This window comes from Anarhichas minor, unplaced genomic scaffold (genome assembly GCF_050575085.1).
Source record: "Anarhichas minor isolate MPS153535 unplaced genomic scaffold, ASM5057508v1 ptg000004l, whole genome shotgun sequence".
Classification (NCBI taxonomy): Eukaryota; Metazoa; Chordata; class Actinopteri; order Perciformes; family Anarhichadidae; genus Anarhichas; species Anarhichas minor.
In genome coordinates, this window is record NW_027466450.1 from 7,094,358 (window position 1) to 7,112,291 (window position 17,934).

The 17,934-nt window shown below is 43.5% G+C and overlaps 2 protein-coding genes across 3 annotated transcripts in view; one reads left to right on the forward strand and one right to left on the reverse strand.

Annotated features, from left to right (window-relative positions):
• LOC142967986 (electrogenic aspartate/glutamate antiporter SLC25A12, mitochondrial-like) overlaps window positions 1-1,135 on the forward strand; it is an 18,683-nt gene extending 17,548 nt beyond the window's left edge. The window contains exons 16-18 of the mRNA XM_076107675.1: window positions 88-246; window positions 381-471; window positions 560-1,135. Coding sequence (XP_075963790.1) covers window positions 88-246; window positions 381-471; window positions 560-746 — 437 coding nt within the window. The 3' untranslated portion in view covers window positions 747-1,135. The remainder of the gene's footprint in view (window positions 1-87; window positions 247-380; window positions 472-559) is intronic.
• On the reverse strand, window positions 1,085-17,661 carry LOC142967991 (dynein, cytoplasmic 1, intermediate chain 2a-like). Of its 2 annotated transcripts, XM_076107687.1 has the most exons (17): window positions 17,519-17,661; window positions 16,728-16,845; window positions 15,516-15,630; window positions 14,822-14,909; window positions 13,628-13,687; window positions 13,153-13,268; window positions 8,642-8,728; window positions 8,282-8,444; window positions 8,100-8,199; window positions 7,173-7,298; window positions 5,789-5,935; window positions 5,591-5,704; window positions 4,944-5,077; window positions 3,742-3,886; window positions 2,556-2,696; window positions 2,273-2,398; window positions 1,085-1,997 (listed from the first exon to the last, which is right to left on the reverse strand). In XM_076107687.1, exons 2-17 carry the CDS (start codon window positions 16,833-16,835, stop codon window positions 1,884-1,886), a joined length of 1,884 nt encoding a protein of 627 aa, XP_075963802.1. In that variant the 5' UTR covers window positions 16,836-16,845; window positions 17,519-17,661; the 3' UTR covers window positions 1,085-1,883. The 2 variants fall into 2 exon arrangements, with proteins under 2 accessions (XP_075963802.1, XP_075963810.1); XM_076107695.1 differs by lacking the exon at window positions 13,628-13,687.
• Between the last annotated feature and the right edge of the window lie 273 nt (window positions 17,662-17,934).

The window sequence follows — 17,934 nt, forward strand, 5'->3', positions numbered from 1 at the left end:
GATGCTGCAGCAGGGATGTCAGGATGTGACACCCATCTGTGCATAGTGAAAGCGCCTCATTATGTCTGTTGTGAAACCTCTCCTAAGGTGTGCCGGCGGCATCGCTGGTGACCCCTGCCGATGTCATCAAGACCAGGCTCCAGGTGGCGGCCCGAGCGGGCCAGACGTCATACAGCGGAGTCATCGACTGCTTCAGGAAGATCCTCCAGGAGGAAGGTTTCCAGGCATTTTGGAAGGGCGCAGGAGGTAAATGCACACACTCCTATAAGTGGCTCCATGACTTGGAAAATGAGGCTCGCTGTGGTGGCTGTAATTGTCTAGAAGGCACAGCAAGAATTTGAATCCCACATTGTGTAATTTTCAATTCTATCTTCCATTAGCTCGCGTCTTGAGATCCTCACCGCAGTTTGGTGTAACCCTGGTGACCTATGAACTGTTACAGAGATGGTTGTACTTGGACTTCGGAGGACAGTAAGTACTTTAACCCTGTTTGCATCAGTACATACCGTAACGTCATTGTCAGCAATTGCGTCTTAGGCTAACCCGACTCTCTCCTCAGTCGTCCTGCCGGCTCGGCGCCCACTCCCCAACCTACAATCAAGGACCTTCCCTCTGTGACTGCCGACCATGTGGGCGGCTACCATCTGGCTGCCGCAACCTTTGCCGGCGTGGAGAGAAAGTTTGGTCTGCACCTGCCCAAGTTCAAGCCTTCCGGAGAGGCGACGATCAAACCACAGGCGTCATAAAGCATCACTCATCGTGACTGCATGCTCCTCCGGTCATTATGTTTCCTCCAAAATAGTTTTATTGAGACACATTGAACTTAAATGAATTTGAGCAGTTGTCTTACTTTGAATGCTGCATGGGTATGGCTTTGTTGCATTTTGTTTGCATAGCTTGCACTTTATTATACACATTGTACTCCTCTACAGAGGGACATTATGGCATGACGAATGATTGTAACTGCGTTTTCTGGTGTGCAATAGCTTTGGTGTGCATGTGTCGGTCAAACTTAAGAGACACAAGGATGTACAGATGTTTTCAAAAGTGTTTATTTTGAAATCATGACAAGAAACTCGCAAAATAATTTAAATGTATTTATTGTATTTTATTGAAATAAATCAATCAAACTGTTTTTCTATTGTGTGAAAAGTACATTCTCAGTTTAGACACCAAGCTTTGAGATTCTTCAGCAAACAAACAATCTCTGTTCAGGTCCTGTCAACAAACATCACTGAGCAGTTTACAGCATACATGATCATCTTCTTAGGCATTGAGGATATTTAAACTCCAGTCTAACCAGCAGCACTGATTTAGTGAAAACCGGTGCAGTGTAGACCAATATAGAAAGTAGAAAGACATCTGGATTTTGGACTTCTTCAGTATTTTACAAACAAGTGAATATTCAGGTTATCAAGATTAAAAGGAACGGAGATGACAACATGGTTCTACAGTTAATCGGAACTCTGCTACGAGTGTTACCTATTTGGATTCAGGAACTCAAAATGGAGGCTCGTGTTAACGTGCCCCAAATGAAGACAGGTAGGATTTTACAATCAAAATTAAAGTTTAAGGCATCTGGTTGAAAAAAAGGACAACTGGCTTGTGTTTTGTGAATATGGCTTCATGTTAGTGTCTGAGGTCGATAGCGTGTCGCTTGTGTTAACCCGAGGAAGACTGGTGACCGTCCAGCTAAGTGAGAAGGCAGATTTGTCCAAATAAGAAGGTCTAAGAAATCAAAAGATGGCCATACTTCTCTATGATCAAAACTTCATCTTTTTCCCCCCGGTCATGTTCTCACATCTTTTCCTTCCATTAAAGACAGAACTGATATTAACAAGCGCGCCACTGGTCCCTTGAACGTCGCCTCCGTGGCGAGTAGATCAGGCAGCCAGGCGCTGAGCTGCCAGCTCCTCGGCATCATCTCTGTTCTCGTTGATCTCCGCCAGCGTGCGAACAAACCGGGTCCACTCGTCGTTTCGTGGAACCGCAGTTTGCTATGGGGGAGGTGCACAACAGAGGCATGACTACAATCTGAAAACACAGGCTTCTGCAGTGGCACAAGATCACAGTTAATGCTTTTTATAATATGGACAATGGCTCAATTAAATTCTCAAACTATAAAGAATTGTTTGAGTTAAAAGTCCACGAGCAATGTGCAATTAATGACTAATGCTGAATCATGTCTGCAACAACAGGCATCGGTGATTATGACAAAAAAAAACACTCAAGAGAAACTTGGTGGTAAAAAGCAAGAGTCACGCCTGCTCACCTCTCCAACGTCATACACAAGAACTCGTCCGTCAGAGTCTCCCACAGCGATTTCTTTGCCAGAATGAGCCCATCGGACCCTGTTGAGAGCCGGGTTACCCTCCACTGTGACGCTGGCGGTAGGAACCTAGAACAACAACACCATAAAATACCAGTTAGAAGGGTGGAAACAGGGTCTGCAACCTCTATGCTGCTTCCACTCGAGGGTATTTTATTCAGTGATCAAAAGTAGATAAATGTCTGAGATCTGAGTGCGGCTTAATATACGTGTGCTGTTAGGATACCTCGGTGTCGTTGTTGAGGTTCCATAGGTCCAGATGACCCACTCCGTCCACACAAGCAAACAGAGCAGGGTGAGTCGGAGACCACATGACATCATACACGTAATCAGAGTTATCTTCAAACGAGTAGAGCGGCTTGTTGTTCTGCAGACACATTTGAGGGGAAAGAAAGATACAAACAAACAAACATTTTAGAGTTTAGATGTATGTATATGAATTAAACATTTGATGATGTTTTCAGGTTATAACATTTAAAAAAAATAAATAAATAAAAAAAAAAAGTCTTAACTCTCATCAGACTGCCTAATTTTTTGGCTACGCTAGCGGCGAGGCTCAAAGGATGGCTGCAGCACTTTGGTCCAGAGTCAAAGTATCGTGACAAATATTTTATGGATTGGCACTAGGGTTGTAACCGATATACCGCAGTATGGGCTGTAACACACACCTACAGTATATATTAGTTTTTAATGACAATAGGATATTATTTTAAAGCTCAAAGCTGATGTTATTTTTCATTTAGTAGTTATTTAACGTGCTACATTGCTGCATGTAAACTAACATGCTTCAGTTACATGCAAGTCTTTATATGATTGTAATTCTATTCTCATTCCTTTAAGGGCCATTGTTACTGATAATTAAAAAATATATATTAATTGTATTATTAAACCATGATATTTGTATCTGTATATTTGTATAACTGAGACTGTTATCGTACCGTGAAAATGTTTAGACGTTTATGTTCCACACTGGATGAATTTTCACCTTTAATCTAGTGCCACCATGAGGTCAAAACATTCATATCAGCTGTAGTTTGTGTTGAATGCCATTTGCATTGCTAACTAAGATGGTAAACGTTATCTGCTGAACATTAGCATGTTAGCATTGGCTGTGCTCCAGAGCACGACAGCAGGCATCAACCTCACAGAGCTTGTAGAGGCTGTTAAGACTCTCACGCTTGTTAAATTAGAGGGAACAAATGAGTTATTTGTGCTAAACAGTCTAAAATCAACAAAACAAGAAACATTATTACCCTGAACTATACCGCCGTTAAAAATGAACAAAAGCAGGATTATATGGAACCTTGCAGAGGCACAAAACACACAGAGGGAGGAAACTTTTTCCGACACACAGATAGGCCTTTGCAGCCAAATCAAATAATCCTGAGGCTTTCTAGACCTGCTCCTCTAACCTTGGTGCTCCACAGCTTGACAGTCCAGTCGAAAGAGGAGGTGACAAACAGGTGGGAGAAGTCCAGAGGCCCCGCAGCTGTGTGGCAGTTGATCCCTGTGATGGGCCCATGGTGGCCCTCAAACATCTCGCTGATGCCCGCTTTGCTGTGGAGAACACAGAAGATGAAGTGGAGACCGAGTGCAAACGTGCTGACGGATTAAATTGAGCGTGACAAATTTGATTTCCAAAAGCAGCAGATGTTGAGTAGCGACCTTCGGCTGTGATAATGTTTGAAGATTCATTTCTGTACATTGCATGAAGGGAACAAACTAAGCAAATCCAAACAGTTAACACTCCCGTGCTTAAATCGTTTGGTGGTTAGATTCAGCATGAAAGAATGCGACGAGCACAAACGGACATCTGACGGACATATTTACATGAATCATTTACTTATATCATGTGATTACCAGCAGGATGGCACAAGTGCCTGCAACCTCTCAACCACATGTTGCAGAGCTGTTTCCCAACTGAGGCTCTGATAATTAACGTAGAGGTAAATACTCAGCATGAGTGATGCTTATGCATTATTAACTGCGATGAGAGTATCATACCATTGTAAATGAGGTGGAAAATTATTCCCCCAATTACAGAGGTGATGCTGCTGCGCAAAAGCTAGCAGCTATCCCCTCTCTGCGGTCTCTGGGCATACTGCAGGACATTTACTGCGGGGTTCACGCGCTTCTCGGTGGCAGCTCTGATTTGAGCCACATTTCTCTGCTTCCTTAACCAGGGACCAACCACCGTGAGAGAAGCCCCGGTGTCTTAAATGAGATCATTGTGGGATGAACTGCAGTTTTAATTCTCCCCGGGGAAGACCGAGTGTAAACAAACTCTCTCACCCAGAGAAACATACAGAGGAGAACGAAAAAGAAAAAAAAAGGACAGCGAAAAAAATTATTTGTTTCCCCTGCATGTGTGCCCTGTTTATGTTGAGCGACCTTTGCAAACACAACTGACAAGCGGAAAAGAAAAACAGGATAACTGGGCAGGAGTGAAACCTCAAACAACAGGAGATCAAGTGTTGGATTTGCGTTGCACTGGGAAGTGAGTGGGCTATATTTATTTGACACTCGGTCCGAGGTGGGCCGAACAAGCCGCCTCAGTTTCCTGGCGGTGTTCGTGAGGGACGCCGGGGGAACCGCGGTTGGCTTGTGAACACACCTTCCATGACGACACGACATGTAGACGGAGCCGTCCTCGCTGCCCACCACGAAATTGTTGACATCTCCGTGAGGGAAAGACATGGAGGTGACAGCTACAGCTTTGGACTGCTTGAACACCAGCTCCATGCTGTCCTGTGGAGGAGAGGCGAACATGGAAAAACATCTTTAACAAGCTCCCTGCTCAGGCTTTATGTTAACACGCACTCTGCCAAGCACAACCTATAAAAATCACTTGACAGTTTATTAATGCATAATCTAAATTCAACTAGCACTTTATAAAAAAAAAAAATGGAAGTTTGACGTTGAGGTCTTGGCAGCAGAGACGAAATGACACAGCTAGCAAAGTTAATTTCCTTTAAAAGTGAAAAATGAGCCACGGGCAATACCAAGCTGGAATGCTACAACGAAGTAGTCCGGCCAACATGTTTGACATTTAGCTGGAAAGGGGTGCAATGTGAGACTGAAGAGACAGAAAGTACACAATATGTAAAAACTGAGCTCAAAGCTTTCAAATATGATGTAATATTAACACGGCAATTACATTTGATGGCTAAATCTTTAACCCCGAGTCATTTATGTTGTTCAGAAATATTTCTCTGACCACCCACAGAATAAAAACACACGCATGTATACAGTATATGTTACCTGTGGCTGGGAGAGCATGTCCAGGCTCCAGGAGCAAATCTTGCCATCAGTGGAGATGCTAATCAGGTTGTGGGCGTTCTGGGTCCCGACCACATTGACACAGTATACAGGGTGCTGCAAAGAGAATGAGGGAGACATTTTACTCCTCTGCTGTATTGGTATAACGTACAAGCCCACTGTGCCGGTTGTTCAGTGTACCGTGTGCGCTGCTGCTGACAGGGGAGTCCTCTGCACCGGGGTCCTCTTGTTGCTCCTGTTGTCCCACAGCACAATCTGCCCCGAGTATGTGCCCCCCACCACGACGTTGGGGTGGAACTTGGCAAACGCAGCCGACAAAACCGCAGACTGTCAGAGAGAGGGACAAATAGAGGAAGTGATAGGCAATGTTTAGCTCCTCTAGTGATGAATAAGTACATGTTTACAGTGAGACAACCCGGCGACAGGTCTCTAGAAATACCATCATGTCCACTTTAAAAAAGCAAGAATGCATCCAGGTCCAAGAGAGGAGGCAATTCAACTTTATGATCATTATGGAGGATGCTGTTTGTGGTGCTGTTGAACTGTAGTGTGTTATACTGGCAGGGGTTTCTATTATTTTGTCCAAGCCATTTATAAATAACGAGGGTGGCCTCACCTCTCTAAAACATCGTTTCATTATAACCTTCATGCAGGTTTTAGCTCGGTGTACCTAATAAACTGGTAGCTGAGTGTAATAACGCAGAACTTAATTAATTTACTCAGTCCAGCACAAACACTAAACAATACAAGCATTTCAAATTAGACGACGAATGGAAACATGAATAGATCTAGAGTCAAAATAACTTGAACCTGTTTTCCTTCTTCATCTCAAAACAAACCTCGAGGCTTTTCATCAAGATTATTATACATCTTTGGGTGATGACTTTATCATGCATCATATTACTTGAGTTTGTTTTTAAGGTGGCCTACACACACCTCATAGCTTCACTTGACACAATCCTACCTCAACATTTGTTATAATAGGGAATTTTCTTGACAAAAATTGTGACGCATGGTTCAGGAAAATGTCCTAATGAGTCAACTTTGAGGCACAGAAAAAAAACAACAACTCACTCACAGTCCTGTTCAGTTTTATTCATCTGAGCAATACGCCTCCATCTACATCCGCTCTGGCGGCACCAACATGTGGTTCTACTCAACTTGTCTTGGTGAAGGAGCCTCAGGGCAGGCATTATAATAAGGCCGGGCAGAGCGGAGGAGCGGTGCTGCTCACCCTGCTAGCTCGTCTGAACACAGGGCCCTTGTTTGGATGCACATGATAACCAGCCCCGCCCCACACACTTAATCCTGCTGCAGCGCTCGGATTCCATCCAACTCCTGCACCACAGGTCTTCTTCTCCTGCGCCTCACGAACATGTGTTTACGGATAGATGTGGTGGAGGTGGATAGCGGTACGGTGAATTGAGGGGAACAGAAAAGGGGGGGGGATGGTTGGCGGTGTTCCACGCTCGTCATGGAAGAAGCCACCCGTGAGGAGGTGGGGGGGGGGGGGGGGGGGGGGAGAGGTGGGAGAAAGAAGCAGAGAGACTTTTAATTTGGGTACCTGACAGTGGAAGACGTACTCCGGTGTGGCCTTCTTGTACTTCATGTTCCACACTAAGGCCACGCCGTCCGGCTCGTGAGGAGCCTCCTCATTGTTGTTGTATGAGGCAAGTAGGAGTTCAGGATACTGGGGACAGAAAAAGAAAAAAAAAAATCAACCCAAATGAATGTCGGGGGGGAGGCAGACATGCCCCCCAGGCTTGGCTCCATGTGGAAAAGACTCGCCTGCCCTGTGTGGTGCTTCTGAATGCCTTAAAGAATGAGTAATCTTTTCTCAGGATTCATGGCTCCTTTAATTAACCCTACTCCCCTTAAGAACTGTGGCAAATTGCATTTTTATTTCCTTTCATACTTTTAACCAAAAGCTACGGTTCTGAAGGCGCTCAGAGGAACAGTGGTCAACAAAAACAAAGCAGCTCATTGAGAACCTAAACCCCACTGAAGCACTACAGAAACACTACCCAGATGTAAACACAGCATTAACCTCCGCTGCTTCCAATACCTGATCTGAGATCTACAGTTTGTGACTTCAGAATTTCAAATGACAAGAGTTGGTGTTCAATCACTGTCAAAAGTCATTGCAGAATCATGCATTAAATGACCTTAGACACCAGAGGAAACAAATCATTACGGCCCCTGACTGAGTGACAATGTGTGGGACATAACTTACTTTTCCTGAGGGATTTGTGGCGAAAAGTAAATGCTGTCAAACTCAAGCTATGCAATCATAAAGCATTATGGCGGCGCAAAGTTAAGTTGTTTCAACAGCCAATTAGCAACACTTATCCACATAATGACTTATATTTTAACACAATGAAGTCAGGTTTAGGATTGACATTTTGATAATTGCAAACAACTTCCAAACGCTGCTCTAAGAAACGTGTTCGACTGTTGGTTCAATTACAGGAAGTTGTTTTAGAATAAAGACCTGGAGGGACCAGTCCAGACAGGTGACAACACGATGCTTGGACCAGCGCTCATCCAAGAACTGCCTGTTGAGAAAGACCTTTGTTCCGGCCTGGATTTCACTGGGGAAAACAAAGCACCACAAATCAATAAAAACACTTACGATGTTTTTTTTCTTCGAAAGACTAGTTGTTTTATTATTACCCCTCCTTCTCCTCCAGGTCACGGCCACTGTAGTCAAAGAAGAGGTCCACGTGCTCCGATAGAGCCCGCTCAATAATGCGAGTGCTATGGTCGAAGAAATTCACGAACTCTTCGGAGTGCAGGATCTGGAGTTTTTCCTCCTCCGTCAGCTCGTGGGGGGGTGCTACACAGAGAAACACAAACTGAAATGTAGCACGGATCTCTGCTGCTCGTTGCCTTTATGATAGCGCATGTGATGCACTGCTGTACAGGAATAGAAACCTCTCTGACCGCTGCCAACAACTATTACAAAACTCCCTAGAAGAACTGAAGTGTCTCCATTTGTATTGCAAGTATGCATCATCAGTGGTGGAGAAGTACCTTCCTCCTCCACTTTCTGGTCCGGTTTCTCGGTCTGAGTCTCCACTACTGGTAGAGGTGGAGCACTTTCTTCCTCTTCTTCTTCCTCTGTTGATCAGAAAGTAAACATTGTTAAATACACAGTTAGGTTGCATACGCCACGTCTGAGTCAACATAATCCTACGCAGGAAAGTCTAAATCAATTCCGTTCATTTTTTTAGCAATTTTCTCAAAACGTCAAATGTAAACGGGGGAATAAAAATTAATTCAAAGCAACCGCTTTCATACAAAGAGCAGTAATGCCTCTGTACCAACGTTTCATACCTTTTGGTCCCTACGTCTTTCACCTCCATTATTTCCTTTTTTCAATAAAAGCTCCACCCAGTGATTATGGGGACAGCAAGAGACTGATTTTGTATCTCTGCCTTACATTTGTTTGGTTTGTCAGCACAATGTCGCCTTTCAAAAAAGGAACCTGCTCCTCTAAAGCAGGGAAGTTTGTCATTTGTGTTTAAAGGGACACAGCGCAGCGGGTGTTCGTGTTGTCATAGGGACCCCTGTCTTTTCCAACTGTTAATGAGACTCTCGCCATTCAATGGAAAGCCTTGCTGTCAGTGTAGCCGTTTCCTCTGTGTCCCGGTGGCAGGTTGCCCCCTTCTAGGCCACGGGGCAGCGGGGGCAGAGGATGTGGAGCAGCTGCCCGGGCCCCGTCCCCATTGGTCTAGCCAGATGACGGCATGGTGCAAAAAGCAGATGGTGATGCAGGGATTGTCTTGTGCTCTTCAGAGGTGGCATGGGGATGGCACAGAGGTTTTCCGCCTGGCTGCCCCAAGACAAGCTTCTCCCCTGAACAGCAAGCCTGTGCAATTACCATCCTAGCAGGAGGTCCTGCAACTCCTATTCAACCTCAGAGAATGTACAACAAAATACAGGGCGGACCAGCTGGCAAACTGCACACCGGCTCTACCTCAAAGAAGATGAACGCGCTTTTTCAAAACACATCTTCTAGAGACGGTATATAGCCTATGCTTTCAATGTAGAAAAAATAATAATAATAATAATAATAGCAAAAGCAGGACAAAACAGATTCATGAGGAGACGGGAAATACTCGGCTGGTTCCTACAAGCATTTATCTTGGGATGAGCCTTATAGTTAATCCAAGACGACGGCACCGCATGCCAGAATTTCCTTCCTACGGAGATAATCTAAATGATAATGTCATCTGTCACTTTGTCCATAAAGTGATTTGTCCCCTTTTCTCAGACGGAGGTTTTGGGGGAAGAAGGTTATTGGGTACACTGATGAGTTTACAGAACCGGTTTGATGACACAAGCCGTTACCATGTGCGGCCATACTCTGCAACCAACAGGAGAAGGTTAAAATCATTCCTTTCAAGGGCCTCAATCAGGCTTAAAGGAAAACAGTAATCACTGTCTTTCAGCTCGTCTCGGCCGTGCTCGTCAGCCCTCTCCCCGGCGAGGCAGCCGGAGCAATCAACCTGCCCGGCATTAGGAGCGGATAGACAATCTGAAAATAAAGGGTATAATGCACCTGCCAGCCAAAATGGCCATTTGGAGAAAAGCCAGTGATCCTGGTGACCCCGCTGGGGATGTGTGAGGGGGGTAGTGTGGGGTGGTAGTGCTGATGGGTTGTGGAGGAGGAGGGGGGGGGGGGTTGCATTTAACAGAATTCACCCGGATCACCGATGTCCCATACACTGACACCTTCTCTCAAAGCAGGCTCAATTATGGCTTTTGTGCCACTTAAGAAATAAAAGCTTTTTTTGGGATGGGGGGGGGGCAGGACAGGCAGGGGGAGGGGAGGTTGGTGGTTGTGGCTCACAGGTCTTAGTCAATGGACAACATATTAATGCAAACACGGTGTGCGCGCCCAGCAATGTACAAAGTGTATTGCTCCCTCTGCAGGTGTTTTTCTTTCTATATGTCCCAGGACAATAGGGGACAGACTTCAGCACGTGCAGGGTTTCTTCTCTGCCTGCTTGTACAAAGGCCAATAACCACAGCAAACAAAACGACCAATACACACACACACAAATATGTGCACTATAATTTCTTGTTTCCTAAAATAGAGTAACTCTAGCCACAGTTTACAAAATGTACTTCTAAAACTGGGATCAAGCCATCTTCTCAGGGGCCACACCGTCAACATGTGTGGCTGTGTGTAGCAGTGAAGCACATTTAAAATGGCTGCAAGGCAAAGAAAAACAGACTTTTGTCAATCTGATAACACTCTTCAAGACATCTGTGAAACAGACGTGTAATGTTTTCAACTTCTACAACACGGTTACACGTCTCTAATGACGCGGAGGTCTAAAGGTCACAAACAGGCCGACAGCGAAAATCCAAAAACCAGCACTCTCCTCCCGAAGAAGAAATGTCGATCACAGATCAAATACAAGCTCATAATACTGTCGAATGAGACTTACAACAAAAAAAAGGTCGTAAAAAGGTGCAAAATACTCAAACTACACCCTCAGATAAAAATGAGAACGCACCAAATGTTCCATTTGAGTGACTAGCTGCCGACTGACAGAGGGATACAACAGACATCTAACAGTTCTAATCATCAAGAGCATAAACGCTGACCACAATGACAAGTGACACTTCAAACAAGAAGCCCATCAAGGGCTTTTGTGATAAAAAAGTTTTGACCTGCCTCTTAATTCAGAGTGATTAAAACAATCACATTCAATTAAATATCAGATTTAGTAAACTGCTCTGCATACTTCATATTCCTGACCAGCCTTTTTTTACACACCGCAACAGTATCTTATTCCATAATTACAGCCTATTGTTGAAGAGTGCATACTGATGCTGCACACTACCTACTAGTGCAGTCTGAGTAGACTCCAGATATTCACCAATCTGATGACTTAAATCTTAAAACATTTCCTCAAAACCACCTACAGATGGAAGAGAGACGAATTCAAGGCTAAAGAAAAATGCTTCTACGCTTTCCCATGGTCACAAACTTGGCAAATAAAGACGAATTAACATTAGTCATAGAGATGTAAGAGGGGATTTCAGAGTACACTGGGCTAACAAATGACGCAATACTGTCCGCATTAATAGCAAACATCACGTAACCCGATGATGCGTTCTCCTCCAGTGTTCAGGTTTTTCTTTGGGTCAACGGGGCAGGCGACATTAAATCTTTTACTCCTTTCTCCGAGATGTCTTGCGCTCACTGTGGGGGACCCTCGGTCTGCAGCCGCTCCCCTCTAATGCCACCGCCTGCTGACCTTGAGAGTGCGCCGCCATCGCCTCCTTTTGACAACACGATAAATCGCTCAATCAGAGAACAGGCCCGACGCCACCCCACACATCAGAAAATGCACCAAGGGGAGCAAGCTGTGAAGGGGATGCCGTCTCACAGAGTGCCAGAAGTGATGGTGTGAAAATGCACAATGTCACTGAGTGTGTTTTGTTATGTGCCTGTTCGGTGAAGGGAGAAGACAGGGAAGCGAGGGAGTTGATGAAATGATTACATAGTGGCGGAGAGGGGAAGGGGGCCTCGTGTTGAACAGCTGGCAGAAACCGTCGTTGTTTAACACAGTTTCACGATGCCCAGTAGAGTCCAGAGCAAAGAGCAACGAGGAACAGGGGGATGCTCTTCATCCTTCACTAGTTCCGCTCATAGTTTTCCACAAAATCACACAATTTCGTCCTGCTCGTACTGCACATCACCTGAAGGGACAACAATCAACAATCTGTACGCTGTTTAAAGTCCTAACCAGGCTTTCAAAGATGCTTAAAAAGGACGTGTTAGCTGAGGCAAATAAATTGAACAAAGGGCTAAAAAGACAGACGCATTCCAAGAGTTGGAGTTGGGAGGTTTTCTAGAATAGTTCTGATGTTTCTTATATATATATAAAAAAAAAAAAAAGTAATTAGGATTTCAGTCGGGCACATTATTCACCATCTGTCATTCCAGAAATCAACCAAGAACAAGCAGCACAGCCACAAGTCTTGCATATTTTATGGAGCATGTGTTCAACATGTGGTGTTAGTAGCAGCCCAAATATTCTCTTTTACCGACCGCATGAAAGCTTCAGTGCAGCAATTACATCCATATCGACATGCTTCAGAGGCCGTATGTGCAGCGCTTCATATCTTTCCCCTGAATCGCATTTCTCCTTCCTGTCACTGGCCGTCTCATCCTGCTCGTTAATTATGCCGAAGCGGAGTTGCTTGTGAGGTTCAGGGCTCGTCTGAATTTAATCTCTCCTTTGACTTCTTATGTTTCCTGGGCATCAGTTTTACTTTCATCTCAAATCTCCCCCACTTGTTATTCACTGGCGGTACCCACTTGTTCCCTCATACAGCCCACGACACCCGTAATGAATAATTCTCTTCAAGCGGTACACAATTCTTGCAGCAAAAGGCAAAGAAGCTCGACATCTTAACTGAGCACGACATCCTTAATGCATCCACATATCAGTTAGGTTCATGTGAAGACAGGTTTTGTCCATTTTTCAAGGCTAACCTTTGTAATAAAATCTGAGAATCACCTTCTTTTTGCTGAGTCATGACAGGTGTCTGGGTCTCTTTTGTGTAGGACACACTCTCGCGTGGAGGGAAGTCCACCTGTGTGACTTTGGCCATTCCCAGTTTTGGAGTTCCACGCCTAAAAGCACAGAACAACTCAAACTTTGCAACACACTTTCCGTAATGATTATAACAAGAAACAAAACATACAAAACAGTCATTCTGTTATCACCCTCTTCTGCCTATGAAGCACGTTTCACCTCCTTACAAGTCAAAGTAAGTAAATGAGTATTTAGTGGGATGGCAAAGACTTCAGATTAGTGTGGCAACCAGTGTGAATCAATTAAAAGGCTTTGTCTGACCATTCTTGCATGCACGACTTGGAACGTTTTCCTGGACTGCATTAACCGAATAAGGACTTTGGAAGACAAAGTAGTCATGCCATAGATTGAGAGAAGGGAAAATGACCAGGAAAGGAGAGAAGAGAGTGTCCAGTACCCCAGCTCAGAATCAGAGTGAAGTTGAAGAGTGGACGGGTCAGAGTCCCAGTGCAGAGTCCTGGTTAGTGTCACAGCAACAAGGCAGCATTAGTGTGAGAGAGAGAGAGAGAGAGAGAGAGAGAGAGAGAGAGAGAGAGAGAGAGAGAGAGAGAGAGAGAGAGAGAGAGAGAGAGAGAGAGAGAAGCGAGCAGGAAATAAAGTTAGCATCATGGCACACAACATGCTGATTGGATCCTAGCTCACAAATCTATTACATTGCCATGTGATCAAAACAAACTTAAAACCGGATCTGTTGTTTTTGTGTTTTTTCAGCTGAGAGATGGAAGAACGTATCTGCTTAAAGTGCACGGACACACAGCCTCTCAGAGGGAGATGACACAGGGTGTAATGTGCTGCCTGCGGGGCTGATACAGCCTGAACTGTGTCACACCAAAGGCTGAGAGTGCTGTGCAGACAGAGAGGCAGCGAGGGAGAGAGAGAACCCTCAGGGAGAAAACATGACCTCCATGTGTGTAGGAAGTGGCAATGCTAGCGAGGGAAATGAGTCAACACGTAGGGGGAACAGCTCCCTGGGCCTGATGGGACACTGGGGGAGCTTGAATTTCAGCCCAGGGAAGGGGGTCTAATTAGGGGTTAAAAAGTCCCCCAGGCATCACAACAGCCTGCTGTTTTATTGGTAATTTAGGATCGTCGTAATTCAATGGCACACACATTAAATAAACATCCACTCGGTTGGCATAAACTTGACATTATTCATATATATATATATATATATATATATATATATATATATATATATATATTCATAGCCTTTGTCAGGAGTTGAAACTGATTCAAAGCGTAAAACACACCCACATTTTACTAAGCAGTTTTCAAAATACTTTAGAACTAATTTGCTCTACAGCACAGTGGCAGTTTAAGTGGCTCGAGAGGCTGGGACAAGGACGCTGGAATTCTTGCTGGCATAACTGAGCACACAAAAGAGCACAAAAGTAGCTTTCTGAGAGGACATATAAAGCGCAATAAAGCACCAAGCATTGAAACATTTTGCTTCAGGTGGAGAAACAGCCATTAGTTCTTCATAAATAGGAATATTGTTCCACACTTGTAATGTACTAGAAGCTGGGAAGAAGTTTTGTTATTCAATCTGTTGCTGAGGAGTGTGTGTGTGTGTGTGTGCGCGTGTGTGTACCTGGGTCCCACGGCACCATCAGAGTCTTGGCTCCCTGCCTCACTTGGCGTGCCCGCTGATTTGGTAGTCGGAGAGATGGGAGGAGGGGCTACATTGCGAGACAGACAGTAATCATCTGTTACAGTGTGAAGACAGTCACAACAAAAAGTGCAAAATGCATCCAAGCTGAATGATATCAATCCTGATGTAGATTTCATGACGGCTATGTTTTAGTGAGCATGCTATAATGTCTGCAAAGCCTCGACATTAGTAGCAAAACAAGTTAAATCAGGAACAAACTTGAGCTGTGGCAAAAGCCGCACATATTGGGAAAGAAGCTTTAATAACACACTCACACTGACTTTATCGATGTATTTTGTTCATTTGTGTTTCTAGTTTGTCTGCATCCTGTGAGACTTATGATTTTCTTATGGATCTCTTCTGCCACCTGCTGACACCAACGCGTCAGTGCCCTAACAATCCCACTAAACTCTATAACCCAATATTAATACAGTCTATACTGGTATAACAGACGAGGATTACGGGGTTAAAATGCTTGTTTTCAGCTGAGGGTGTTTGCATCCACACTAGATGAGCATTTTATATATACACATTAATCCTATTTCTAGGGTACAGAAAGTAATAAAACAAGTTAACACAAATGATTTTTTTTCTTCCTATGGTTACATAATTTAACTGGTAATGTGAAACATACCAAGAGGGGCATCTGCAGTTATGCCCATGCTCTGTAGAATAGCCTCCGCCTCACGTCTTTTTTTCTCCAGGTCAGTATCATCCTGGTGATGTGCAGCTTCTTTCAGTTGGTCCGCCTGAAAACAGAGCAACACATCATTCATTCACTAAATCTCTAAATATCCACAATACATTGCTTTGATCTCAGACAACAAACTCTACACAACTTAAAACTTAAGAAAAGAGATTTTTGGAAAAAGAAGATGCCCAAAAGCTGGACTTAATCTAATGCCTCTGGATGAAGGACAACTTTGTGTTTACATTCTTCACTAAAGACATTATTTGTCCGTGGCTCTGTGTTGGAGGTGTAGATTTCCAGACCAGATCGCAAGGCGAAAAAGTTTAACAACGCTTTCCCCTCTCAAAGAGATTTGTCCTGCCGATAGCTCTGCAAAAAAAGATATCAAGACAGGCTATATGGACTTATTACCGTATCTTGAGCAGAAACACTACTAATCATTGTGGTACGGTATAAAACTACAGACACTTAAAAATGGACCCAGTCAGATATTACGTAACAGTAAACGGGGACTCATTTTGCTTAGATTGTTTTATTATTGGATTACACGCAAATTGAGCGTTTGTATATACTTTACTTAATCAACTGACAAAAAAAAACAATGATTGATAAAGATTTTCTCATGCTAACACGTTTGTATCGGCACAAATCACTGACATTTATAAACAGCACAAATCTGAAACCCTTGGTGATATAATTATGAAAAAGAGAGCATAAAATCAAATCAATAATTTTAACGTTACATGTTGCATCTCAACATGCAGATATTTTACATTTCATACGTACGTCTCAGCTAATTCTGTAATAAAATATCAACTTGATAAATGACTTATTATTTATAAACAATGATTCTTATTGGACTATCAACATGCTAACTTCCTCAGGAGGAGCCTGTCTTTGGTACCTGTCTCCCAACACAACCATCGGTTCTCTTAAGCTCTACACTGCACTTCACTCAGATGTAAATAGTGGCCATTAATCATTTATTGCACCATCTGGACGACCAGAACTCAAAAACATAATTAAGTGTAAGGATCAGAATTTGCATTTGAATTGCTAATTATTTTTTACAATGCTCACTCTGAGCAATGGTTTTGATGCTGTTTATTCTCCATATTAATTTTTCATTCACTATCAGAGATCCTTAAAACATACCGCTTGCTTCTTGCGCTCCTCCTCCTTCCTTTTCTTCTCCTCTCTGATTTGTGCCAGGCGTTGTTTCTTCCTTTCAAGCTCTGCTTTCAGCTCACTTTTGTCCGACATGATGCCACAGCTGTATACAAACAACATATTTGATTTGCCCTTGTGTTCCATTGAGAATGCATTGGAAAATATTGCATTTAAAGTTAAGTATATCAGACAAAAAACAAGCATCAAGGGAAGAAAGTCAAGTGTCTCCTGACAGTTGATGCTCTCAGCTTCAGCACCACCTTGCATTACCATCCACCAGTGTTTTCTGTCTTCTCTGCAGCTGAGTGAGTGAACAACTCAACACAAATACTCTCAGCTGTAATAAACGTGATTAAAACCACAGCCCGGCTGACCAGTCATTGTCAAACAGAGAGCCCCACCCTACCGTTAGCTTAGCATGGGGCTATCCTGTCAGTTTCAGTCACTTGTTTCAGGTCCTTATTACCTTGATATATATACGCGTTCAAATAACAAGTCTGCTCTACCTTTCATATAGTGTTTTATTTTACTAATCGCACCATAGTTTAATAGGAAACACTCAACGTTAGCATCCAATCGGCCTCTGCCGCTAGCCTTCCTTGTTATCACGGGCTACAGAGCTAGCTTAGCGATGCTTGTTGTACAACATGTAAGCTACTTACTGATTGAACCACGTGCAGTTTAATGTAACTCAATAAATAAAAAATGCATTTCAACACAATGTTACAAGTGTGTGATACTATAGCTAATACGATATTGATGTGTAGATTACAAACCTTGAAGCAGGTTTTCGACCCGACACCAAATGCCTATAAACAAACGGGCTGCCGACACAAATACGGGTGCTGGGAAGAGTCAAAAAAGAGCAATTCGCTTTGATGTATAGCTACGCTGCTGTCATCTCAGGTCAAATATGGAGAGTAAAATGGAAAGTCTTGAGCTTGATGGATAAGACTTATGTTAGTGGTTGATATTGTGACCTGAATAGTAAAATATTACCTTTGACAGGTATTAGGAACTAGAGCACTAATAATTAATGTGGTCATCAGAACAACTACAAACCGGTGCTCTAGTATTTATACTGTGTTCTATTGTTGGGATAGTTTTCCTCTTCTCTCTGCATATACATTTCTAAATATTAAATGACTATAAGATGCTATTTAGAAGTTGCAATTATTTATTGTAAAGTGTA

Coding starts and splice junctions, on each gene's coding strand:
- LOC142967991 (XM_076107687.1), bottom strand. CDS start 16,835: ATGTCGGACAAAAGTGAGCTGAAAGCAGAGCTTGAAAGGAAGAAACAA. Junction 8,445..8,641: donor CCAGAAAGTGGAGGAGGAAG/GTACTTCTCCAC, acceptor TTCTCTGTGTAG/CACCCCCCCACGAGCTGACG. Junction 1,998..2,272: donor TTGTGTATGACGTTGGAGAG/GTGAGCAGGCGT, acceptor CCTCCCCCATAG/CAAACTGCGGTTCCACGAAA.